The sequence below is a fragment of the Pelmatolapia mariae genome, linkage group LG5, assembly GCF_036321145.2.
Source record: "Pelmatolapia mariae isolate MD_Pm_ZW linkage group LG5, Pm_UMD_F_2, whole genome shotgun sequence".
NCBI classification, from domain to species: Eukaryota; Metazoa; Chordata; class Actinopteri; order Cichliformes; family Cichlidae; genus Pelmatolapia; species Pelmatolapia mariae.
In genome coordinates this window covers 17,124,515-17,149,740 of record NC_086231.1, presented here as the reverse complement: position 1 = coordinate 17,149,740, position 25,226 = coordinate 17,124,515, and the positions used below count along the sequence as shown (strand labels likewise).

General features: G+C 39.9%; 2 protein-coding genes and 1 long non-coding RNA gene across 4 annotated transcripts; all 3 read left to right on the top strand.

Moving 5' to 3' along the window:
* Window positions 1–10,498: 10,498 nt before the first annotated feature.
* emp3a (epithelial membrane protein 3a (MAM blood group)) lies at window positions 10,499–15,476 on the top strand. Of its 2 annotated transcripts, XM_063472981.1 has the most exons (6): window positions 10,499–10,975; window positions 12,020–12,134; window positions 13,252–13,379; window positions 13,580–13,682; window positions 13,805–13,945; window positions 15,014–15,475. In XM_063472981.1, the coding sequence occupies exons 3-6, from the start codon at window positions 13,302–13,304 to the stop codon at window positions 15,187–15,189; spliced, it is 498 nt and encodes a 165-aa protein (XP_063329051.1). In that variant the 5' UTR covers window positions 10,499–10,975; window positions 12,020–12,134; window positions 13,252–13,301; the 3' UTR covers window positions 15,190–15,475. The 2 variants fall into 2 exon arrangements, with proteins under 2 accessions (XP_063329051.1, XP_063329052.1); XM_063472982.1 differs by lacking the exon at window positions 12,020–12,134 and having other exon boundaries at window positions 15,014–15,476.
* An 896-nt stretch (window positions 15,477–16,372) lies between these two features.
* Window positions 16,373–24,373, top strand: fam83e (family with sequence similarity 83 member E). The gene is made up of 9 exons (XM_063472980.2): window positions 16,373–17,060; window positions 17,500–17,646; window positions 20,109–20,233; window positions 20,324–20,456; window positions 22,075–22,125; window positions 22,372–22,422; window positions 22,850–23,086; window positions 23,176–23,382; window positions 24,215–24,373. The coding sequence occupies exons 1-9, from the start codon at window positions 16,602–16,604 to the stop codon at window positions 24,371–24,373; spliced, it is 1,569 nt and encodes a 522-aa protein (XP_063329050.2). The 5' UTR covers window positions 16,373–16,601.
* LOC134628199 (uncharacterized) lies at window positions 21,151–21,525 on the top strand. The gene is made up of 3 exons (XR_010093963.1): window positions 21,151–21,222; window positions 21,328–21,381; window positions 21,477–21,525. It is a non-coding gene; the product is annotated as an uncharacterized LOC134628199 (long non-coding RNA).
* Window positions 24,374–25,226: the final 853 nt, after the last annotated feature.

Sequence of the window (25,226 nt, the reverse complement as noted above, 5' to 3'; positions counted from 1 at the left end):
GGCCAAGCGAGCCGTCATTTATGAGCCACGGTCTAGCCAGCCGCCACTTATCCGCTGCATAAATTTTGTGCGCTTCTACACTAAACTTTACGGCAGCGCCTGTTCTCCTTCATTCCTGGTCGCAAACATAGAACCGCGCACACATACACGTGCGCGTGCGTTCACAAATACACACGCGCGCACACACATTGCATCGGGACATTAAAAATCATCCGTGATAGTTGAAGTCAAACTTTCAACACAATCCTCCTCGGGGCCACGTCTGGGCCAAGTTTAATCTCTATCAGCTGCAATATTCCACAAAAATTAAAGGACAGTTATGCTCAAATTCAGTACAGTCAATGCAAAACAGTCACATCATATTCAAAATCATCCTTGATGGCTGATGTCAGACTTTCAAAACATATTCCTCCTGTGTGCCACCTACTGTACCTCTGGGCCAAGTTTCATCTGAAACCGTTTTCATACTCCCAAGAAATTAAAGTACAAGTCTGCTCAAATTTAAAAACTTTAAAGGAATGTGATAACGTAATGTAAAAATGTATCAGTGATAGTTGACATGAATTTCTCAACTATTGTGCTTTAGTTTGGCTTTTTGTATATTAGAATGATTGATACACACTAAAAAAAATGCTGGGTTATTTTCTTAACTCAACTTCTGGGTAAAAGCCGTTCTTAAGTTGGGTTAGTGTGACCAAATATTGGTTCAAAAGTCATGACTCAGGAGTTGGGTTGGTGATGTGCCGAGTTCTTCAATTCACTCCACAGCTTGACTCTGTTGGGTCATAGGTTTGGTGGCTTTGATCAAATACTGGGTCAAAATTTTACCCAATTGTTTGGGTTGAAGACAAGCCTCAGAAGAAGCCACATAAGTTTTCACAAACTGCCATTTTCAACTAGACTGTAACCTGATCACATATCACTGGATTTCTCCACTACTATGAAATAAAACATGGTAAGTAAAAAGTGAATTCTACGCATTTGAAAGTTATAAGGTCATTTTTAACATTACAATTAACTGGTTTATTCTAGAACTTTACCTACTCGCTAAAGGCCTTTTAGCAGATAACACCACCTAGCTTGTGATGAAGAAAGCAATTTTACTTAAAAATGCTTGATATAGTCTTTTAAAGTTAGTTTTGAAATTAGGCTGAGGTTGCTCTGTTTGACAAACAATTTACAGATCACTGTGTCTAGAACAAATAAAATATGAGATTTGGTGTTGCATTTGCGGGAAAAAGGTAAAAAGAAAAAGAAAAAAAAGAAAGAGGAACAGTCTATCTAAACTATTTAATTTAATTTAATTATTTAATGTATCCTAAATGATCTATGTTGATAACATCATCTTTTCATTTTAAAATTTAAAGGCAATGATAATTCATCCCATTTAGATTAAAAAATAAAGATAGATTGCGCCAATACTTTGACCCACTTTTTCTAGACCCCTTAAAGGGGTCTAGAAATCTGCACTTAGCTGGCTTGCTACTAAAGAAAACGTGATGGCAACAGCAACATACGTGAGTATTTATACTGCCACCACCAATATTTAGCCACCATCTTCAATCCTCACTCTGAGACCTCAGTAGCATTAAGGTCCGCCACTCCGAAGTTTACGTTTAGTCAAAGTAAAATAAAAAAACACCAATTTACTGCCTTCTAAATATCATTTTTATTAAGCCTTTTGGTTCTTAGTCAACATACAAGGCTAAGTTGTTAAAGGGTTAACCTGGCAGGGCTGAGAATGTTGGCTGCATTCAGACCCTGCTCAATATACAGGTAATCTGCTCTTCACTTAGATGGAAGCAGTGCTAGCTACTCTGTGACACTGGGTGATCTACCTCTGAGATACGGAAGGTGACCTGGCGCTGGCGGAGGAGCTGAATAACTTTTTCGCCCGCTTTGTGGCCATGGTACCCGAGGTATTGGAGCCACAGCTGCAACACGCGGCTCACAGCAGCACCACCCTCACCCTGGAAGAACACGAGGTGAGGCGCACTCTGCGGGCCGTCAACCCGAGGAAGGCGGCTGGTCCTGAAGGAGTGCCAGGTCAAATATTGAGGGATTGTGCAGAACAGCTGGCTGGGATCTTCACCAGGATCTTCAACAAATCCCTCGCACATTACCAGTGGCACTCACCCCACTGGTAATGATATGCTTTGAGAAGTTGGTCCACAGACACATCACAGTAGCCCTGCCTCGGAGCCTGGATCCACACCAGTTTGCCTACGGAGCTAACCGATCCACGGAAGACACCGTAGCCATAGCACTCCATGCTGCCGTAACACACCTGGAGGGGCATGGGAGCTATGTGAGGATGCTTTTCGGGGATTACTGCTCTGCTTTTAATACCATCCTTGCACACAAACTGGTGGTCAAGCTACAGGACCTGGGGCTTCCATACACCACCTGCTTGTGGATCAACAGCTTCCTCTCGGACCGTAGACAGAGAGTGAGAGTTGGCCATCGCACATCCTCAGCCCTGAGTCTCAGCACAGGGCTGTGTGCTCAGTCCACTGCTCTACACACACGACTGTACTCCTGTCCACCAGAGCAACACCTTTGTGAAGTTTGCAGACGACACCACAGTGGTGGGGCTCATCTCCAGGGGTGACGAGTCTGCTTACAGAGATGAGGTGGAGCAGCTGTCGTCATGGTGTAAGGCCAATAACCTCCTCCTCAACACTTCAAAGACCAAAGAACTCATAATAGACTTCAGAAGGAAAAAGGCAGAGATCCCACCACTAATCATTAAAGGCGACTGTGTGGCAAACTTTCGCTTCCTGGGAGTCAACATAGAGGAGAACCTTTCCTCGAGTATGAACACCTCTGAGCTGCTGAAAAAGGCCCAACAGAGACTGTACTTCCTGAGAATTCTCAGGAGGAAAAATATTACACAGAGACTGCTGGTGTCCTTCTGCAGAGCCACCATCGAGAGTGTACTAACCTATTGCATATGCATCCGGTACACTAGCAGCACAGTGGCTCAGAGGAAACCACTCCAAGGGGTCATTAACACCGCCCAAAGGATCACTGGCTGCCCTCTCCCCACGCTGGAAGATCTACACAATACCTGCTTAAAAAAGCTCAGAACATTATAAAAGATACTTCACACCCTGGCCCCTCCCTGTTTGAACTGTTGCCCTCAGGAAGACGGTACAGAGCAATTAGAGTGAGGACAAATAGACTCAAACACAACTTTTACCCAACCGCAATAATATGTCTAAATGTAATAGTGATTGCTATATCACCTGTTTGCGGCCCGAGGGAATTTTTCTGAATGAGTTGGTGATGGGGGAAGTTGACTTGCTGACCGCTCAAGCCTGGAATGTTTTGATCACTGTTTTTGGATGCATTTCAAGGATTTTGATAACAAAAAAAGGAGGTTTTTAAATTGGAAATTTGACTTACGTTTTGAACAGGGGGCGCATCAGCATTATTCCCGTATTCAGCTGCTCGGTGACTCAAAGGTTTGACAGTCGCCAATACCACTCTTGAAATGATCTATGCACTGACTGAAGCATGTGTGTGGGAATATATGTGAATGTTTGCTCATACTATTCTTATTAGCACTTGATATTAAGTATTTCATTGATTGATTTTATTACATTTTATTGTTTTTATTTATATTTTTATATTTCTATCGATGATGCAACTGACCGGAGACCACTTTTAATTTCGTTGTACCTGCGACAATGACAATAAAGACATTTTGATTCTGATTAATCTAAAAATAAGAAATGTTATCTTTGCTTTAACTTTTGAGTATTGTGATGGACCGAGCAGTGAAGGAACGTCAGGCACAGGTTAAAGTGCAAAAAAGTTTTTATTTTTAATTTGACCCTAAAAAAAACTTGGTTAAATTTTACAGAAAAATCAAAATCTTGGGCCCATAAAAGAGGTCAAAGTAACAGAACTCTTGTCAAAAGCTGCCAACAAACAATACTACTAACTCAAACAAAGTGACCTACCTAAATGAGACAAAGGGGAATCTTAAATAGTGGCTGATCAGCCCACAAAAACTCAAAAAGGCGTAGAACACACACACACAAATATGATCAAATTAACGAGGGCTCATTTAGCTATGATGGAAGCGCAAAATCTTGCTTATAAAGGTGCATAAAATGATCTGAGAGGGATATTCCCTCTTGCCACTTTTCCAAAGTGTTGATGTATGTTAAGTACTGAAAAAATCATCAATTCACCTGTCTTTTCAAGTTAAGAGTTTTTACATGTAATTTGTTCTAAAACAGAGCTGGCTTTACATAGCATGCCTTCGTGTTTATTAACATGTACATGTGCATGTGCTGTAAACAAAAACTGATTTGAAGTAATGGATACAATATAATGAATTATATAGTTTTATTTACTTGCATTTTACTTTCATTGACATATTTTGTATGAATTTTTCTGTCTATGTTCTATGTATCATATGGCAATAAAAATAGTTGAGAATAGTTTGAGAAAATCTGTTTTGAATCTAGTTTTTATATGCTGAATTTTATAGTAAGTAGAAATCTTAACCCAAATGCTAATGGTAATATAACTCTTGTGATGGGTTTGAGTTTCGACCCAATTTTTAATAACCTCAACTTTAAACATTGGTCAATTTAACCCAATTTTTACTAACCTCAGCTTTAAACATTGGCCAATTTAACCTAATTTTTGGATAGTTATCCTAACCCAGTGTGCTGGGTCAAACCAATAACCCAACCCTGTTAAGTTGAAACAACCCAGGGTTGGCTCGGTCCACATTTGACCCAGCACTGGGTTACACATTTTTTGTATGTAGAGAAGGTAACCGAGAGGAGTATTCAACTGACAATTTCATGTCAACAATCACAGATGATTTTTAATCAATTTTTTAATGTGATGTTATAATCAATTGAGAATGTTGAATTTGTCCAGAAAACCCATTTAATTTCTGCAGAATTATGCAGTGGATTGAGACGAAACTATGCACACATATAGTGTGAGTGTCCAAGAAGAGGAGAAATTCGTGTCAATTATAACAGATGATTTTGAATACATTTTTACATTACGTTATCGCATTCCTTTAAAGCTTTTGCATTTGAGCAGACTTGTCCTTTTATTTCTTGGGAGTATAAAAGCAGTTTCAGATGAAACTTGGTCCAGAGATACAGTAGGTGATCCAGAGGAGGAATGTGTTTAAAGTTTGACATCAACTATCAAGAATGATGTTTAATGAATTTTTGAGTGTGATGTGATTGTTTTGCATTGACTGTATTGAACATTAGCATAACTGTCCTTTAATTTTTGTGGAATATTGCAGTTGATAGAGATTAAACTTGGCCCAGAGGTACAGTGAGGGAACCAGGCCATCCCAATGCAATATGTGTGCGCGCGTGTATGTGTGCGAAAGAAGGCGAACAGTCGCTGCCGTAAAGGCAAGTGTAGAAGCGCAAGAAAATTTATGTGGCGGATAAGAGGCGGGTGGCTTGACCGCGGCTGACTTAACTGTGGTCTCATACCACTCTTTCTTTCTGTCTTTTTTTGTCTCAAACTGCCTCTGAAAATCCGCTCTCACTGGTACTGGTACCGAACACCGTGAGCACGCGTTGTTTTCTTCCCGTCGTTGTAACGGTACAGTCCTGCGACGACGGAGGAGGGCCTCGGACAAACTCTGGGATTTAAAAAACAGACGCTAAAAATTGTCATTGTCTTTTACACGGGTAAAACATAACGTGGGTGGATGCTAATGGGATGCGCAGGCCGATATCACCTTCTCAAGCTACCCTAATGTAGTGGGTAATTTTTTGTAGGAGATGTTTAGTTCATGCATGGTGTCTGTGAACGCAGCATGAACATTCACCCCTCCCTTAGCTCTTTAATCAGAGGCTGGTTATAAAGAGCAGCTGTGGCCTACTCCTGACTCCTGACATTTGGCACTTTTTCGTGTTGTAGGTGGCGACGATCACAGGTTGTCTTTAAGCATTGCAGCTCGGATTCATTTCCCCTGGCAATTGTTTAAGCTGTGTAACTGTTAAAGGGTGGTGAGTAAGATCCTCATAGGTCCTCTGCAATTTGGCTTATAGTAGGGTGGACCCCGGCCAACTGTTTTTCTCACTTGTCACACTCTCTGCTGCTGCTCTCTTGTTGTTGCTTTGTTGCTGTCGTGTTGACTGGCATCGATTGGTTATTTGTGTTTTGTGGTTTTTTAGTATTAACTTTTTATATGTTTTAATCGTGCTGTGTGTGCCATTTGCGCACACCTCTGCTACACTGCACTCCTCCCTGTAGGTTGCCTCCCCAATTAGCCTGTCTCCACCATATTTGATTAACTATTTTATTGAGCTGCTATTTTAACTAGGGCAACATAGTGGCAGCGAACCTTGTTGTTTTAAGTAATGTTTGTTAATAAAGTGTGTTAATTAAAGGTTTGGTATTGTACGTCGTGCCTCTTAATTTGCGGTTTTCTTTTCTGCAGCTCTATATTTGCAGTTATTGTTTAATACATCTTGTTTTATGACATTGTTTACCACGCCTCTGCCTTGTTAATAAGGAGCCTGCGTGCCTTTTGTAGCTATTAAAACTTTGGACCGGCTAATGTAATCTCTTCTGGGGTGTAACTCCCTCCCCAGGTGGCGTTGTCAGTACCATTTAGTTACCTTTACCGGATTTCCTCCTTCACGCCGCCACACTAAGAGGCGGTGGGTGGTAATTCATCCCTGTAACAACTGATTGTAATTTGTCCGTGTGACCCTGAAGGCATCGGGAGAGAACTTTACCAACATGAGTAGTTTATTGGAAAACACGGATAATTTTCATTATTTTCCTTTAGTATTTTGAAATTGTGAGATTAACCTAATTCAGTTTAATAAACTCATTGTCAATTACAAGGATACGATTTAATATTTTATTCTGGTCCGGTTTAGTGGTCATGAGCAATAGTTCATTTATATTTTACTAAAGCAATTGCATATCCACATAATTATGTATTATTATAATGATAGTCAAAAAACACACTGTATTTTCAAGAATGCGTTAAGAAACAGATTACATTAGTTTTATATTTCAAATATGACAATGCTTTTTTTTGTTGTTTTTGTCTTTCTGCAGCAAAATTGTATCTCTACAGATTAAACATTTAATAAGCTTTCAGCCTTACACAGAGTGGATGGTCAAACAAATTGAATCATCATAAATAATTTTATATTATAACTTTTTCTTATAACTTTATTATTATAGCATTAGGAATAAATAATAAGGGAAGGATTCTGGATCAGCACCAGGATGCAAACTTGTGGTCATAGCATACAGTATTCTGGAGAAGGTATAAAATGTCAGTGTGTGTTTTGTATTTAGTTTTTTGTTTTGTTTTTTGGGGTTTTTTGTGTGTGTGTGTGTGTGTGTGTGTGTGTGTGTGTGTGTGTGTGAGACATTCATACCTTACCATGACCACCCCTTTCTTTTGCCCTACTAATATTCCAGTTTCAGTTTATTTCCCAGTTTTTAAATCTGTTGCCATATGGTTCCAAGAGCTGTCACCAATCTTTGCGTTGTATTATCTCATAACACTTCTTTAATCAGCTAGCATTTCTCCTCTGGACTTGATGTCTACAGTCTCAGATCAACACAGCTCTGCCCTCCAGCACTATCAGCAGTAGTAACATTGTACCCCATCAGGTAAAATATAGGCTATGTTTGCTTTGCATTGTCCCCACCTGATGAGTGATAGTATGATGCAATTCTATATTATATTACATTCTTGATGAATGTGGGTTGTTGTTATTCAGCCTGGTTCTATGTGCTCCTTTTTAATTTTGAGCACCTGTGCATCTCTGCACAGCCCTGGTTACATGTTACAGCATTGGTCTTTGAAGATGTGGTCAAATACTAACAAAATACAGAACATTTATGAAAATAAATGTTTGCTTTTCTACATTCAAAGCATTCAAAGCACTTTATACTTTATCTCGTCCACCCTTTTGCACACTTTCATAAAGGCACTCTCTCTTCCCCCCCCCCCCCCCCCCCCCCCCCCCCCATGTCCTTTGCACCTAACATTGGTTTCCTTGGAACTTTAAGTCTATCTTAAAGGGGACAATAATTCTTAGTTGGTGTGGTTGGTTTTTAAATATTGCTCTAAATCATTGTTGTATATTTTTCACGTTTGTACAGAATATTGTATTTGGTTTTTAAGTAGTTTTGTAGTTATGTGGTACATGTGTTTAACTCTTGCTGCCATGATACCATGATGTCTCTCTTGGAAATGAGATTAATCTCAATGAGATTTTTACCTGGATAAATAAAGAACTAATAACCCCTATGCCCTAGAAGACTTTGCCATTTTAAATTTTAGTGCTTTCTTTCTGAATAGTCTGACAAAGGAGTACAACATCAATTTCCCAGTAATCTCAGAATTAGGGAGGGAAGATTTCCAATACAACCAATAACAATTCCTGACAATTAAAATGTGCACTGCTGCATTAATGTACAGAGCTATAAGAGCCAAAGACTTCACGCCCCAAGGACCTCAACAGCTACAGGCCGGTGGCTCTGACATCCCACCTGATGAAGACCCTGGAGCGGCTGGTCCTGGCTCAGCTTCGGCGCCTTGTGAGCTCATCACTGGACCCACTTCAGTTTGCCTACCAGCCTGACATTGGAGCGGATGATGCCGTCATTCACCTCCTACATCGCTCCCTCGCTCACCTGGAGACCGCTGGGAGCACTGTGAGAATCATGTTCTTTGATTTCTCCAGTGCCTTCAACACTATTCTTCCCTTGGTTCTGAAGGACAAGCTGGAGAACTCTGGAGTGGACCATCACCTCACTACCTGGATTTTGGACTACCTCACCGACCGACCACAGTATGTGAGGACTCAGGGCTGTGTGTCGGACAGGGTCGTCTGCAGTACGGGGGCCCCACAGGGAACGGTTCTGGCTCCGTTCCTCTTCACCATCTACACTGCAGACTTCTCCCACAACTCCACCCAGTGCTTCCTGCAGAAGTTCTCTGATGACTCTGCCATAGTCGGCCTCATCACTGATGGGGACGACAAGGAGTACAGAGGACTGACTCAGGACTTTGTGGACTGGTGCCAGCTGAACTACCTCCAGATCAATGCCAGTAAAACCAAGGAGCTGGTGGTAGACTTCCGCAGGCACAAACATCCTCCACTGCAACCACTGAACATCCAAGGTATGGACATTGAGACTGTGGACAGCTACAGGTACCTTGGTGTTCATCTGAACAACAAACTGGACTGGACTCATAACTCAGACGCCCTCTACAGGAAAGGGCAGAGCAGGCTGTACCTGCTGCGGAGACTCAGGTCGTTTGGAGTGGAGGGCCCACTCCTGAAGACCTTCTATGACTCTGTGGTGGCCTCAGCCATCTTTTATGGTGTGGTCTGCTGGGGCGGCAGCATCTCTGCTGGGGACAGGAAGAGACTGAACAGGCTGATCCGAAGGGCCAGCTCTGTTCTAGGATGCCCTCTGGACCCAGTGGAGGTGGTGAGTGACAGGAGAATGGTGGCTAAGCTGTCATCCCTGCTGGACAACATCTCCCACCCCATGCATGAGACTGTGACAGCACTGAGCAGCTCCTTCAGTGAGAGACTGCGGCACCCACGGTGTGGGACGGAGAGATTTCGCAGGTCTTTCCTCCCCACTGCTGTCAGACTCCACAACAAAGACTTTAACTGATCATACACACACATCCACAAATGTGCAATAACACAAATGTGCAATAATCTTTCTGGCACCGTTGTATTTTTCACTCTGTTGTATATAGCATTTGTATTCTATTTTTATCCTATTGTATATTTTATTCTATTTTATTCTACTGTATATAGTATTCTATTTTTATTCTATTCTGTACAGTTGTGTACTGTATTTATTCTTATTTTATTTTATTCTAATTGTCCTTCATAACTTTTGCACTGTCCACTTCCTGCTGTGACAAAACAAATTTCCCACGTGTGGGACTAATAAAGGTTATCTTATCTTTGGTTCCAATCATTGTAAGTATATACAGAGTTGAGGAGAGGGGTGCAACAGTGAGCGTCAACAGCCATCCGTGAAACACAGTGGAGGCTCTGTCATGGTTTGGGTCTGTATTTCCACCAGTGGTGATGGAGATCTTGATAAAAATATGAGTTTGGTTTTCGAGCATGACAATGATCCCAAACAACCTGTCAATTCAGTAAAAGCATACCTGGACAGAGGAAAAACCACAATCAAGGAATAACCTCCCCAGTGCCTGGACCTCAGCTCACTGAAGCAGTGCAGGATCATCTTGATATGGAACAAAAGGTAAATGTCCTTTAAAATGTTTGGAGAACTATTCCTGACGATGACTTAAATAACAAGAAAAGTTGCCTCAGTGAACTCAGTTCAGTGCAGGTTTAGTTAGGTAGTGCCAAATCACACCTAAAGTTGCCTCAAAGCAATTTACACTGTATGTTAAAGACCTTACAGTATTTGCGAAGAAAATCAAATGATCCTCTATGAGCAAACACTCAGCAACAGTGGGAAGGAAAAACCCCTTTAAATAGGAAGAAACCTCTGGCAGAACCAAGCTCAGGGAGGGGCAGCCATCTGCTGTGACCGATTGGGGGTGAAGGGGAAAGAGAAGAATAGAAAAGAGAACACAAGGATTTAATAACATGCTGCAGTGGGATATAAACACCTGAGGAGTGAAAAGAGGTGAATGGACAAGAAGTGCTCAGTACCTTCCATGAAATCTGAGCCTATAGCACCATAACTAAGTCATCCATCCACCCATCTACTTCTCCTTTTCCTTTTCAGGGTCGCAGGGGGGCACTGGAGCCTATCCCAGCTGTCTTAGGGCTTAGGCTAACCTTAAATTTAGTGAGGGTGTCTGTCTCCAGGATGCAAACTGGGATTTGGCTCCATAGTAGAGGGGTCTGAGAGCTGAAGGATCTGCCTCAAATTCTACTTCTAGAGATCCTAGGAACCACAACCAAGCCTGCTGCGTGAGAGCATAAAGGTGGTCATAGCAAACATTGTCTATGAAACTTGTTAGAATTGTATAAACTCTGTTTTTGTTTTATATGCTGTACTTCTATATATGTGTGCACATATTCCAATAAATGCTGGTACCTATATCCCATTTTCCTAGCAAAAGGCAAAGAAAAAAAGGGTGTCTCAAGCCCAGTACTGTACTTTTAAAACTACAATTTTACTTTCACGGGCTATGATGTCTTTAATAAGTTCATGTGTATTAAGGAGGAGCTGTAATGAAACAGCATAATAAGCAGCACCTCAATGAACCAAAGTGATTCCTAAACATGAATACAACAGTAAAAATAATCCAGCCTCTTCCTGTTTTCTGTATTTGATATTTTTTAATCTTGACACTACTTCAGGTACACAGAAGAAAGTCTCTCATTAGTGAGACAAAGTCTACTACCTGGTAGGACAATTAAGTAAACCTTTACCGTGAATGACGTCACTTGATGAAGCTGAGTTTAAAGAGAAATCATTATCGTCTCTGGGGATTTAATTTAGGATGAAACGGTGTGTGTTTTATTCTGGGTGGTCTGAGATTTCCTCTACGTTTACAATCAAAAGTGGGCAGCAATCAGTCCTTATTTCCTGTCCTTCAGTCGCCTCACGTAGGAAGTGATGTAGTGGTGTTCATACCAAGCTGCAAGGCTCAATGAACAGCACGAGCAGGAATGCAGCATTGGCACATAAATCTGTCTGTAGCAATTTAATTGTGTGCCGCCCACACATCTAGCAGTATCATGACAAATGCTGTGGGATCCTTTTCATTTTTCAACACACCCCCTAATGAGCACAGTATTGTTGTTATTATGACCCATATTTTCGGTACAGATGGGATGTGTGCAGGAAACTGCAAAGAATATGTTCTGTATTCACGCAGGTCCACAGGAATGTTATTTTTTGGTGTCGGGCTGGTCCCGACCACAGATTTGGGGGGAGGGCAGGGAAAGTTTGGAGGAAATGGCTGTAGAGAACTCCTCCTATGTCTAACTCTGCATTCCTCCTCGGTGCCCTTCTCTCCAAGTTTTCAAGCGAAAACCTCTGCAAGGAACGAAAAAGCAGAGATAGTGGATAGGAGCCACTAGGGAAAAGTATCTGAGGATCTCTCTCGAGCTCTCGACTCCAACCCTTTGAAACGGGTAAGAAGTTTACTCACAGAAACACTTGTTAGGGAGGATTATAAAGAGACTAACAAAATACTTCTCTGAGCTTTTATGAAGTTACGCTTTCTGTTTTAATCTTGAGATATGCTGGAGTTTTGTACAGTATACCTTAGCGCTGTCTTTCTGGATCATCTGAGATTTAAGAGCAACATTTCTCTGTAATGCCAGACCAATGCAAACCCCTGGCAGGGTAACGACACAGTGAAGTGTGCTAATGTAAACAGACGTGCAATTTACAGACTCATAAGGTGACAAATCAAATTCAAAATTAAATTTTATCCATTTCTAATTTGAAAAAGTAGAAAAAAAACATCACTTAAAAGGAGAATTTCTAATGTAGTGTGCAGACTTTATAAAAAAAATAATTTAATAATTTTATCCAGATGTGTTAGTGAACTGAAACTGAAGAGTGTTACTTAACTATGAAATTTCCCCTTTGAGCTTCCCAAATGTTCAGGAAAGTGTTTATTTTCCTCTCTTCTGTTACCGCAGTGACAGTTATTAGTCACACAGAGGAAAGACTTGATTTAAGTTTTAGTAAATTTGCTGACTTATCAAAAGATTTAAATAGTTTTACTTGTTTTGTGCTTTTAATTTTTGACTCAGAGGCCTGTTTACAAAAAAAGGCTTCAGCATCATTGATCATTTGACAAAGTGTTAAAAACTTTATATACGTTAATATGATTTTCATGCTTTGTGCATTTAAACGCTGGAGGTTTATATCCAGATTTTAAAAAGTAGAAGCCACAGTATTCGATCAAGAGCATAAGGGTTTCATACTACATGTTTGTTTACAGATGTTACAGGGTGCAGATGTTTTCATGTGCTCCTCAGAGACTGGATAGAGTCTAAAGAGATGGAGCAACTCCCCTGCATCCACTTCCTTCTGTGTGGCGTGCCTGTGCCTTGATAAATGAGCAGAGATTGTCAGTGAAACTGCCCAGAAGCAGACAAAGAGTCCAGTGTGTCAGGCCATGGAAATCTGCTGGCCACTTTAAATAGCATAAAAGAAGAAAACAAAGAGGAGTGTTCACTGACTAATTATAAAATCTTTTTAATAATTAATCATTTTACTTTCTCACATACTTCACAGGGTCAGTTGCACACCCGATTCTAGGCTCGTCCTCAAATCTCAGAATAGCCATGGTCTTCCTACTCATCTCCTTAGTGGTGCTGCATTTGCTCTCCTTGGCCATGCTTGTCATTGCCACCCTTGAGAAGGTGAGATGTGGAAAATTGTGTTAAATAATTTAGCCTCTTCTATCAACAGATGCCGCTGTTACTCTGTATGTCACATGAAGAGAGCTGAGCAAAAAAATGGTGCTTCTCAACATACCAGCTGTAGATTTGTGCCATGTGCCTTTCTGCATATTTGTCTTAATATGTGACCGAGCATACTTTTAATTTCTTTCTTTCTTTAGACCTGGTGGGTTTGGACAGAATCAGAAGTCTCCAACCTCTGGCATTACTGCATGTATGACAATGCCACTGAAGCCTGGTTGTGTTCTGCTACCAATGAAAGTGGTAAGAAAGTATTTCTAACTTCATACTTCATATCTCTAATTTAATTTCTGCATCATTGGCTATTGCATAACAGTTCAAAGCTCCATAGTGAGCCATGCTCTTCCTTTAACTTGTTCTTCCAGACTGGCTGCAGTCTATCCAGGCCCTCATGGTCCTCTCTGTGGTCTTCTCCTCAATCTCCTTCCTGGTTTTTCTGGGTCAGCTGTTCACCATGTCCAGAGGAAGCCTGTTCTACATCACGGGCCTCTGTCAGGCCTTTGCAGGTATTTAAAGACTTCTTCTTTCTTTGCAAAGAGTAACCTGTGAGAATTTTACATTTTCACTCTTATGGCCTTAACAGCTTAGCTAATTTTGTATTAATTGGACTGGACACTTGCGTTACATTGATTTAATTATAAAAAACAGTATTTTTCCAAACTTTTTGAATCATGCTTTTCTTCCTCTATATGGTAGAAGTTTGACAAAGATGTTAATTTTCTTGTCATCAAACAGTTTTCTTTTCTCATCTGCACTTCAAAACATCAATAAAATGGTCTGACCACAGTTTGTGTAGCCTGATGGTTGTGATTATAATCAAAGCATACATTGGTTCATGCTTAAGACCTACGTTTCAGATAATGAGGCAAAAGTATGTACAAGTAATTCCTGTAAGCTTCGGTTAGCAGATGTTCAGATAATCGCTCAGCGAGAGCATATATTCCAAAGATGGTCATCTGAGGCACAGAAGCCCCTCCCACCTGCAGTTAGAACTTTCGGTTTGGGACAGGCAGCCAATCAGAACAGACCAACCGACAATCTTTTTGTTTTTTAGGGATATATATGCTGCATCTTTAGAAACCAGTGAGGTAGAGCATAACAGACAGCTCTTGGAGGTTGGAAAGCACTGATATGTCAAATGACATGGCTCCTCTTCTCTTAATAAAAGAGAAAACTGTATATGGCCAATGATATTTAAAACCTTAAAATGATTGTACTTATATTTTGGGGAGTCATCATAGATGTGCATTAAAGTGACAATAAATGCTCCTCTTTCTTCTGACTGCCTCACCCCCCACCACCCTCGCTGAGCATTTAGGGCTCATGATCCTGAGGAATTCTGCTCACAGTACTGTAAATAAACGTAAAGAACAAAACGCATAAGTGTAGCAATAACAGAAAGGTGTTAGTGTGAACCAATGTATCAGGTTCATCATCTCACCTGATGACTGTAAAATTAGGCAATGTCACTCACTCTCTAATGTGGTTTTAAAATACGATTATTATTATTATGATTATTATTTATTTATTTATTTATTTATTTATTTTGTATATTTATTTTAAAACTTTTGCAGGTTTCACGGACTTTGCCGCTTGCCTCATCTTCACCTTCCACAGAAAGGAGATTTTTGATGACTCAAGAGTCTTGAACAAAGGACACTTTGGCTACTGTTTCATCCTGGCGTGGCTGTGCGTCCCCTTGCTTCTCGTGAGTGGAGTCCTGTACATCCACCTGCGCAAGAAGCAGTGAGCCAAGAAGAAGCTGAAGCGAAGGCACCTTATTCAGAGCCCAATAACCTTATCTGTCTCTCTCTCTTTCTCTTTCTGTCCCTCTGCTCCCCAGTTAAGAGTAAGCACACATGATGAGGAAATAAGATGACTGAGAATGAAGTGCATCTTTAAATGCCACAGCTCAGTCTTCTTATTCCTGCTTCCAGTGAATTCAAAGTTACTACAGAATAATTGAGTGATCGTGTTAATATGGAAGTATTTTTTTTAACACGAGCAAATATATGTATAAATTGCTGTGTTTAATGTTTATATATATATTTTTATGCAATGAGAAAATGTACTCATTAAAAGGACATGCACTCAGAGCTGGGCTAAAGAGGATTCCTGTGTTTTAAAGGGTTCAGTCTGTGTGGGCTTTCCTTTGTTTCTCAGTAAGTGCTTTGCGTGTAAAACAGAGGAGGTTTAATCTAACGACATGACGCTGTGGCTGCAACAATGTTGCTTCCTCTTTGTCATTTAATCGCTCACCAATTTGTGGCATTCGCTGTTTATCTTTTCAAAGCAACCTCAGGACATTTTCAACTGAACAGCAGAACAGAAGAAGAAAAAAAAATCAATGATAACTCCTTCCCGCGCTATCGTGCTTTAGAAACACAAACAACTTCGTTAAAGCACTTCCAAAGAAATCAAAATGAAACAGCTTAAAGATTACACCTATCACCGTTTGATGCAGAGCTAGATACAGTATTACACGTTACCCGTAAACTTACCCGTCAGGCTGGACCGGTCCCCAAAAAGAAAACACTGCGTGGCTCACGATAGCTTCTCAAATAAAGAATGCATGGCACTATAATCCACTACACGCCTCACACACAGGTATATGCATCTTCTTTACAATCGGAAACGGGCAAAATCAGCTGTGAAGACAGAGGGGATAAAGTAGAGTCATGCCAGGGCGTCTGTGATCTGAAGCGATCCGTCAGCTGCACAGTATGTCTGGAATCTGGGAATTGTGTCAGCAACAAGGAGTGGAAGCCTTTAATGAAATTAGATAACAGGTAGGTGAAGTGACACACACAGAAGAATCACAGCTGCTCTCAGCTTACGTATCACACTTGAGCCCAAGAGATCAAACTGCCCAGGAGGTGAGTTTCATAAAGTGCTGATTTATTCATCAAACATTTCAACCTATTTTATTTTTGGTTGTTTTAGGGGACACAATCATAAAGTTTACTCGAGCTTTTTCTGACTGCAAGCGACGACAAGGTATCTCTGAACTGCCATAAATGGAAATAGTGTGCCTTTTTTTTTTCTTTTCTGGAGGAGTGAATGAACATCTCAGTTTTTCTTGATTGGAGAGCGACATGAGTTGAGTCTCATTACTTTAAAAAAAAAAAAAAGAAACGCTTATTGCCGGGAAAGACTACAGTCATGTCAAACAACGAGGAGAGTCTGGATGAGGATACATTTTTCCTGCCGGTGGATGAGTCCTCCCCGGAGTTCATCTATAGTGAGAAGGAGAGAGAAGCAGTGGAGAAGCTGCTGAGCGCTGGGCCAGAGGCTTTCTACTCAGTCGTCAAAGAGCTCCCCGACTGCTTCTTATCCTCTGAAGAGGTCAGCCAGTTGAAAAGCTGGGTTCAGAGCTACTCTTTCAACGATCCGCGGCTACAACATGAGAATGGAGCAGAGAGCATGGCAGAAATGGAGGACCTCTGTTCCAATTACTTTCCCTGCCACTCAGACGTGCCAGTCCCGGGCCTGGAGTTGGGCTGGCCTCATAAAACCCCCTGGTCGGTAACGGCAAGTGTCACAGTCCACACCAGCCCTCCTGCAGAAGGGGAACCTTCAGTCAGAGAGGTGATCAGACGGCAGTTACAAAGAGCCAGACAAGTACGCAAATTTCTGCTGGATTCATTATTTTCACGGATAAAAACAGCTTATGTTTTCATATGGAGTACATAAATTCAGGATATCTAAAAGGAAATTAGTTATATGCTTAGACCCTGATGAAGACGCTTGTGTTTGTTTTGCTTGCTAAATTTCTCCTAGAGTTAAATATTTTTATGTTGTTGTTTTTTGGGTTTTTTTTGCACTCCTGAAGATTTCCCGTAGAGAAAGCCTTAGAGGCAGCACTTCCTCTAAAGAACTCTTTTTTTGTTAGGCATTTCTCTGATAATTAACCATCAAATTTTAACTTTCAGCCATTATGATTTCATCATTTCTTTTTGTTATGATTGTATTCTTATGATAGGCCTGAACACTGAAAGAAGTGGGCTTTAGTTAAAAATGCAGGCTAAATTATATACATGCATATTTTCATGTCATTCAGGTAATTGCCATCGTGATAGACAGACTGACAGATAGTGCAATAATTGGAGATTTACACAGTGCTGCCTCTCGGGGCGTCCCTGTCTACATCATCCTGAACCAAAGGTCCATTCAGGAGAAGTTCTCGTCCAACAGGCTCTGGCATCCAGTGAGTCAACACATACAAATCAGCACACACCTAGCAGCCATCCTTCACACATGGCAGTAAATAAAACAAAGATTTTAGTTGGACACAGCAGCGCATTGTGGAATGGGATATTTTCATTTGCTATCCTGGTCTTAACATGTGGAACAAAGCCTCGTTGTGCTCAGTGTGGTGGCAAATTTGTTTAAGCTGACAAAGAATGAAACTAAAAACACTTCCCATATGTCCCATGCTACTGTAGTGACATCTATAAGCACGCATTTGTTCCCAAAGTCTAGTTTTTGTATTTATTTTAGTTAAAAATGTTTTTCACATCTAGTTTTATTGTTTTAGTTCAGTTTGAGTTACTTGACTCTGTGCACACATGCTGGAACTCAAACTGCAAGTCTTGTCTTTTTGCTTTGACAAGCTGATGGCAGGAATGTAGCAGAGAATCGGCCACACAGCTAAACTGGTTGCACAGCATTCAATGGAGTTTGTATTGCTTTCAAGCAAAGACAGCATTCTCATTAGAGCTGCTGATGAAATAAATGAACAGAAGGTAAAATTCAAGGCAGAATTCAGCCATACTTGGATAGAATCAATGTTCCCTCTAAGCTGCGCGCGTGCGCAATTGTGCACTGCTGGCACAGTCTCTGCGCACAGAAAATCTGCGTTGCGCACAAAAAAAAAATCTAACCTGAATTGAAATTAAAATTAAAACTTTAACAATTCTGTTCTGCAGTGTTAGTCAGTAAGTGACTGGCTGCTCCCGTATGGGATTAGAATGATGCCACCTTATCCCATAGTCCAGCCAATAATGCGATTCACATTCGTATATACGCAGCTAATCAACGTCGTTGACAGGCTATGACAGCGTCCTTATGTGCCGACACCGGTGTTTTAGCTAGCAAAGCGGCGTGGCTGATGTGGAGTGAAGCCACGTTAATGACAACGTGTACAACCATTAGAGATGTGAGCAGGACAGGCGGAAAAAATGACGGAAAAAGTGTGGACTTTATACCAGTTTTTAAATTGTGTTGATAGGCCACGTAAAACCAGAGTTACGATAAAAAAATATGCAATGTTTGGTTTTCTTCCTGAATACTATCGTTGTTTATATTTACTGCGGGAAGAAACGGTAAAAACTGCGTTTTATAAGGAAAACGCTCGAAAGCACTCTCCGCCTATGAGCAAAAACAACACCAAAAAAACCCCACCCTTTCCTATTGGTCGAAAAATGTACCATGTCGACCAATCAAAAAACGATAAGGCAACATGGCATTTATTGTTTAGGAAGGGGGAAGTTTTAGGAGTGATGGCGGGTGTTTTGAGATGTGAGAGATTTGCAACGTTTAGCGCAAATCTTGTGTAGTTAGTGTGTAGTGTAGTCAATAGTTTTGTTGTGTGTGTCAGAACAATGAGGCGACTGCTGAATGTTACAGGTGTTACAGGAGTGATACATCTCCTGTTGTCAGGCCTGCAGGTATCAGGCTGTTGTTCTCCTTTATCTCATAGTGGACAGAAATTATTTTTGGAGTGGCACAAATAATTTGTGTGGCATCAAATTTGATGCAGAACAGCTGATTGTTCTGTAAATAGTTTGAAATGTTTATTTAAAAAAACGCCTTGGCTGCATTTTTAGGTAAACAGCTGCAAAAAACTCTGTTACTATATATTTAATTGCCCAACATTGACAATGACAATAAATAAATACTTGATACTTGAACATTGGTCATTATATACTGTATTTGGCAGACAGAGTTACAGGACTCTCTCCCAGACCACAGACTCATACTCATAATACAAGTCAGAGCTTTATTTAAAAAAAAAAAAAAAAGGAAAGAAAGTTGTGTTTTCAAAATTGGAGTTCAACTTATTTTTACTTCCAATAGTGTTAACATACTACACAGGTCATGAACAAGATTTTTTTTTTAATTTTCATTGTAAGTGGGCTAAAGCAGTTAATTAAAAGTAGTCTAACATAAATGTAAATGCTGTAATTTGATTATTTTAATAAACCGTGTAACTTGAATGGATTCGATGACCACAGTGCACACGTCTGCTGTTGCTCACAGTGGTCCAAGGGACCGCTCAGGGAGTTTGTGTGCGCTCAGACACATGAAAAATTAGAGGGAACATTGGATAGAATGCTGAATTAAAACCCTGTTTACACTTCTATCCAATCCTTTCCACAAGATCAATTTAAATCCAAGTGTAAACACAGTCGTAGCTGTTCCTGTTACATGCACTTTTAGACATTCTTTCTTGTGTCCTCAGGGGATCAAGCCTACACTCCTTTGCATTGATTATATCACCTCGAAACCTAAAGTACCAATTAATCATATCAAGATCATGGTCTTGTTTGTACCTACAGTACTTACAGTATTACACATCGGTTCACACCAATGTGACGATTCAGCTTTTGGCACTGTCACAGGTTTTAGTGTAATGCAATGCCGAGTTTAAACCTTGTGTTTTGACAGAACATACGGGTCCGAGCTCTTGGTGGGAGAAGTTTTGGTTTAAGGGATGGAAGAAAGCTGGTTGGGGAAATGAATGAGAAATTCCTTCTGGTGGATTTAGACACAGTGATTCACGGCAGCTACAGGTAAACAGATTTGGCTTCCACCTGCTTTTCTTTACATGTAAGGCGTAAATGCTTAAAAGTGACTCAAAACATTGTTGCTGAATTCTGCAGCTTCACCTGGACGGATACCCACCTGCACCGGCAGCTGATCACCGTCCTGAGGGGACCGGCTGTTGACGCATTTGACCGGGAGTTCAGGACTTTGTATGCTAGTTCACTCCCGGTTCTTTCCACTGCAACCCATGTGAACCAAAACCATCAGCTTAAAGACATTTCAGCTGTCAGACTCCTGAAAAGGATCTCTGTTGATCCCGATATCACCGACCCTCCCTCCCCACGTGCTGTTTCTCCTCTGGACTGGGATAAGATGGGAGTTTTTTCAGAAGAAAGCAGCTTGCCAACCAGTCCTCTGTATCTTCATGGGGAAGTAGTGAAGCTGGAGATGTCACTACAGAACAGCATGCAGTTTGACAAAAACACCCCTTTAATGGATGGATTTACTGACAACCAAAACCATCTTGAGGATAAAAGAAGGTAGTATATCTGAATTAGTCTCCACATCATCATCAGTCCTTGAATAAATATGTCAGAGTACAGCAGACATATTTAAAATTCTCATGGCCAGAATTTATTCTGTCCTTTAACCAAACCTGTAGCTGATCTTCTTGCTTTTTTTCTTTAACCTGCCATCCCTTTTGTATTATTATTATTATAGTAATTTCCAGAATGGCAAACTGGATATTTTCAATATTTTGTGCTACAGGATGTTTTTTTCAGATTTTTGTATCTGACAGATTCAAAGAAAACATTTCTCCAGTGGCAACTGAAGTTGTTAAAAACTCAACAACCTTCAAGTGAGTCTTATTAAAAGCTATGTTACGATTCGAACTACTAGCTGTCTATGTTTTTTCCATGTCGATGATTTTCACAAACATTAGGAGTCTTGATTATGCTCATAGGAACAGAGAACCTTGGACAGCAGAGCCAGCTACTTCAGAGAGAACGAAAAGGTGAAATCAATAAGACACCAAAAAAAAAAGAATTATTTTTAGACTGTCATTTTCAAATATATGTATATTTTCAGCATGTTATAAAAAAAAAATTTAATTCGACAGGATCACAGACAGCCTTTCTCCAGTGGCAACTGACATGGAGAAATCAACTTTCAAGTGAGTCTTAGTAAACACTTATGATTCAAACTATTAGATGTTTTTTCCATGTCGATGTTTTACACAAACATTTGGGATCTTGACTATTTTCATAGGCGCAGAGAGTCCTTATCAACCCAGCCGGATACTTCAGACAGAACAAAAAAGTAAGATTAACAAGATACAACTTAGTTTTTTTTTAATTGATTGTCCAAATTTATCTATTTGTAAATATTTTAGGATGTTTTTACAGATTTTTGTGTTTGACAGGGTCAAAGACAAAATCTCTCCGGTGGCAACTGATGTCATAGAAAAATCAACTTTCAAGTGAGTCTTGTTATTAGCTGTGGTATGACTGAGATTATTAGGGGTCTGTTTTTTCCAGGCTGAGGATATTTGGGATCTTATTTGTTTTCACAGGAACAGAGAGCCCTTATCAACTCAGCCAGCTACTTCAGACAGAGTAAAAAAGTAAGATCAACATGATATAAGGAAAAATAATTATTAATTTTAAAATTTCACGTCTAAATATATCTATATTTTGAGGATGTTCTTACAGATTTATGTATTTGACAGGTTATCTGAAAGCGTGTCTCCTGTTGCAACTGACATGGAAAAATCAACAGTTTTCAAGTGAGTGTTATTATGAGCTATGCTATTATTAAGACTATTAGCTCTTTTGCACAAATATTTAAGATCTTGATTATTTAATAGGAGCAGAGAGTCCTTATCAACACAGCCGGATACTTCAGACAGAAGAAAAAGGTAAGATCAACAAGATACAAGTTTTTTCTTTGGCAATTTCTTGTCCAAATATATCTATTTGTATATGTTTGTAGGATGTTTTTTACAGATATTTGTATTTGACAGGGTCAAAGACAATCTGCCTCCAGAGTCAACTGATGTCATAGAAAAATTACTTTTCAAGTAAGTCCTATTATTAGCTATGCTATGATTAAGACAATTAGTGTCTCTTTTTTTTCCACGATCTTGATCTTGGTCTTGATTTAGGAGCAGGGAGTTCTTATCAACGCAGCCAGCTCCTTTAGAAAGAACAAAAAGGTAAGATATCATGTCCAAATATCTGGCACCAAAATAAGTTATTAAAATAATTGTATAAATAATAATTTAATGTCCAAATTGTGTATTTTGTAGATTATATTGGACTCTATTGTATCCAGCACATTTGTCATTTGTGGTTTATTGAGAAAAGCTGGTCATAAGCATTTTAACTGTACCTACTTTAAAATAATGCCAGATTTTTCTTCTGTGTGTGTGTGTGTGTGTGTATGTGTTGGTATGATTGTTTTTTTTTTTAATTACTTTTCTATCCTTTTATATTCAAATGACATGTTCACACAAAGAAAACTTCTTTTTTTTTTTAAAGGATAAAGCCCAGCGGTTATAATTTAGCTTTCCTTAGCTTTCCTTTTGCGCATTTATTCAGAGTTGTTTGATTTTCAAATGGTCTAAAATGTCTAAAATAAAGTTTGTCACTTTTTATTCCTACTGGATGGAGTGCAGCATGGAGAGAGACACTTCCAGGCACCACCCCACAGAGAGGAACATGACTTTATATACCAGAAATACATCTAGATATGATGACAAAGCAAACGAGGAAACGTACAGGCGTTACTCTTTTCAGGCAAGGAGGTACTCTATTGCAGAAGAGGAGAGTAAAACAGATGATATTGCAAAAAAAATGGTGAACAAGCCATCTTCTAGAGTAAGTAACCTGCTTTTGCTTTCAAAACACTCAATGTCATCTTGATATGGAGCTCCTAGCAAAGCTAAGATGTATTTCTCTCCTGTCAGAAGCCGATAATCTTGAGCGTGCACAGGGACGAGAACTTCAGCGCTCTGAGCGACATCATGAGGAAAATACCACAGACCAGTTCAGGACTGCTTAAGAGAGAATCAAAGAGTATACATACCCAGTCCATGTGGGATCTGAGCAAGGAAGATGCAGCTACAAATCATGAAAAGAAAGGAGTCTCAGTGCCGAGATATACCAGGCCCACTGTAAGTGTGCAGATTCAACTAACTAACTGAAGGGCTTAGAGAGATATTTATTGCAGCTCTCCCTTTTCTGTCTGTGCTCTCCTTTTTTCTTTCCCCTTAATCCCCGTGAGCGGTTATGTCACATAGCTGCCTCTCCCTGCTCCTGGATTGGCCAGGAGTTACTTCCTGTTAAAAGGAAGAATCCTCCTAGTGCTGCTCATCGGAGATAAATTGAAAGTTTGGGGTTTTACTTACACTGCAGTGCATTTACCTTAGAATATAAAGAACCTTGTTATTGTGATTTGGCACTATAGAAATAAACCTGAAATTAAGTCAATTGTCACTCCACAAAAACATAACAGTGGCCTTTTGCAAATATCTCTTCTCCTCAGTATTAAAAGTTATCATCTTAGAACTCTGAAGTAAGTAATAAGAAGCCAAAAAAAGGAAAACAATTATTTTTAGTGAAATTTCCTTTTAGTAAAATCCATGTGTTTGAATCATTGCAAATAAAAGATAAATATACATGTAGATAGTACAAATTAGCAAAGGGTTTTCAGCCTTTTTGGCTGGTGACCCCTAAAAACTACAATCAAATTTTAAAAAAAAAGTTATTGTCTGTATGAGTGAAATCACATGTAATTTATTTTCAAATATTTTAGAAGCGACAAGAATTATTTCTACTGTTTTAGAGTGAAAAAAAAGAAACTAAGTAGTCTGTTTTATCTCTGTAATTACCCTCAGGTTGAAAAACAAAGGTAGCATTAACTTTTAATTCACTGATCTGTAAGAAGTAGATAACTATAGTGCCATAGTGCCAATATCTGATACTCTTTTTCTGTTTCCCTGACAGTATGAGCCATCTTACATAACACCTGGCCTTGCCCTGATGGAAAAGAGGAACGACAAAGTGAGGTCCACATTAATGCCCACAGAGAGGCCTCGCAGTTACACTTTTCTCGGTGTGGACTCGGGAAGGAAGAAAGGAGGAGCGGGAGAAAACCATGAGTGATATACTGTGAACACGTTCTGTCACAAAGCAAAGAAACCGGCTGGCAGTGGATATTTTACGACATCTGCAGTGTTAATTACTGAAAGTATAAGCCAAAGCAGGCAGAGACTGTAATGAAAAGCATTAGTAACAGGCATATGGATAACAGGCATTATGGATACGACGTTTTACATGTACGGTGACTTACATGTAAAATAGTCATATTGTTGCTGCTCACCAGGAAAAATATCAACTCTGTTATTTGTTAAACATCTTTTTTGATTAAAATGTTCATAGAAGTGACTTCACTGAGCCCCTTCAAGTGGGTTTAGATCTTTGATGATGAACTGATAATGACTTCATTAGTTACACTTTGCTGGTACCTTTGCCTCCAGAACTGCCTCAATTCTTCAAGACACAGATTCAACAAGGTGCTGGAAAAATTCCTCAGAGATTTTGGTCCATATTGACATGACATCATCACATGGCTGCTGATATTTGGTGACTGTGGAGGCTGTTTGAACACAGTGAACTCACTGTCATGTTCATGAAAGAAGTTTGAGAAACACAAGAAGTTTGAAAGGCAAGTGTTGCAGCAGAAATCGAGACTTATCAATTGTCCCGTTCTTACCTGACAGGAGTGTCACCCTGTGTGGTCTTCTGCTGCTATAGCTCATGTTCAGAGTCACTTAAATCTCCCTTTTTCTCGATTTTGATCCTCAGTATGAATTTAAGCATGTCATTGTGACAACGTTTACATGCCTAAAGCAGGTGTAGCTAATGAAATGTGCAAATGAAAGTGGACGTAAAGAAGGTTTGGTGGTAATTTAGACATACTGATTGATTGTTAAGTGACAAAATCACAAAGCCAGAA

Bases quoted from the DNA above. Each gene is read 5' to 3' on its own strand.
- emp3a (XM_063472982.1), top strand. From the start codon at position 13,302: ATGGTCTTCCTACTCATCTCCTTAGTGGTGCTGCATTTGCTCTCCTTG. The intron at 13,683-13,804 runs GTAAGAAAGTAT...TTGTTCTTCCAG, and splicing joins TTCTGCTACCAATGAAAGTG to ACTGGCTGCAGTCTATCCAG. The intron at 13,946-15,013 runs GTATTTAAAGAC...AAACTTTTGCAG, and splicing joins CCTCTGTCAGGCCTTTGCAG to GTTTCACGGACTTTGCCGCT.
- fam83e (XM_063472980.2), top strand. From the start codon at position 16,602: ATGTCAAACAACGAGGAGAGTCTGGATGAGGATACATTTTTCCTGCCG. The intron at 17,647-20,108 runs GTGAGTCAACAC...GTGTTTTGACAG, and splicing joins CCAACAGGCTCTGGCATCCA to AACATACGGGTCCGAGCTCT. The intron at 20,457-22,074 runs GTGAACCAAAAC...ATTATTTAATAG, and splicing joins TTCTTTCCACTGCAACCCAT to GAGCAGAGAGTCCTTATCAA.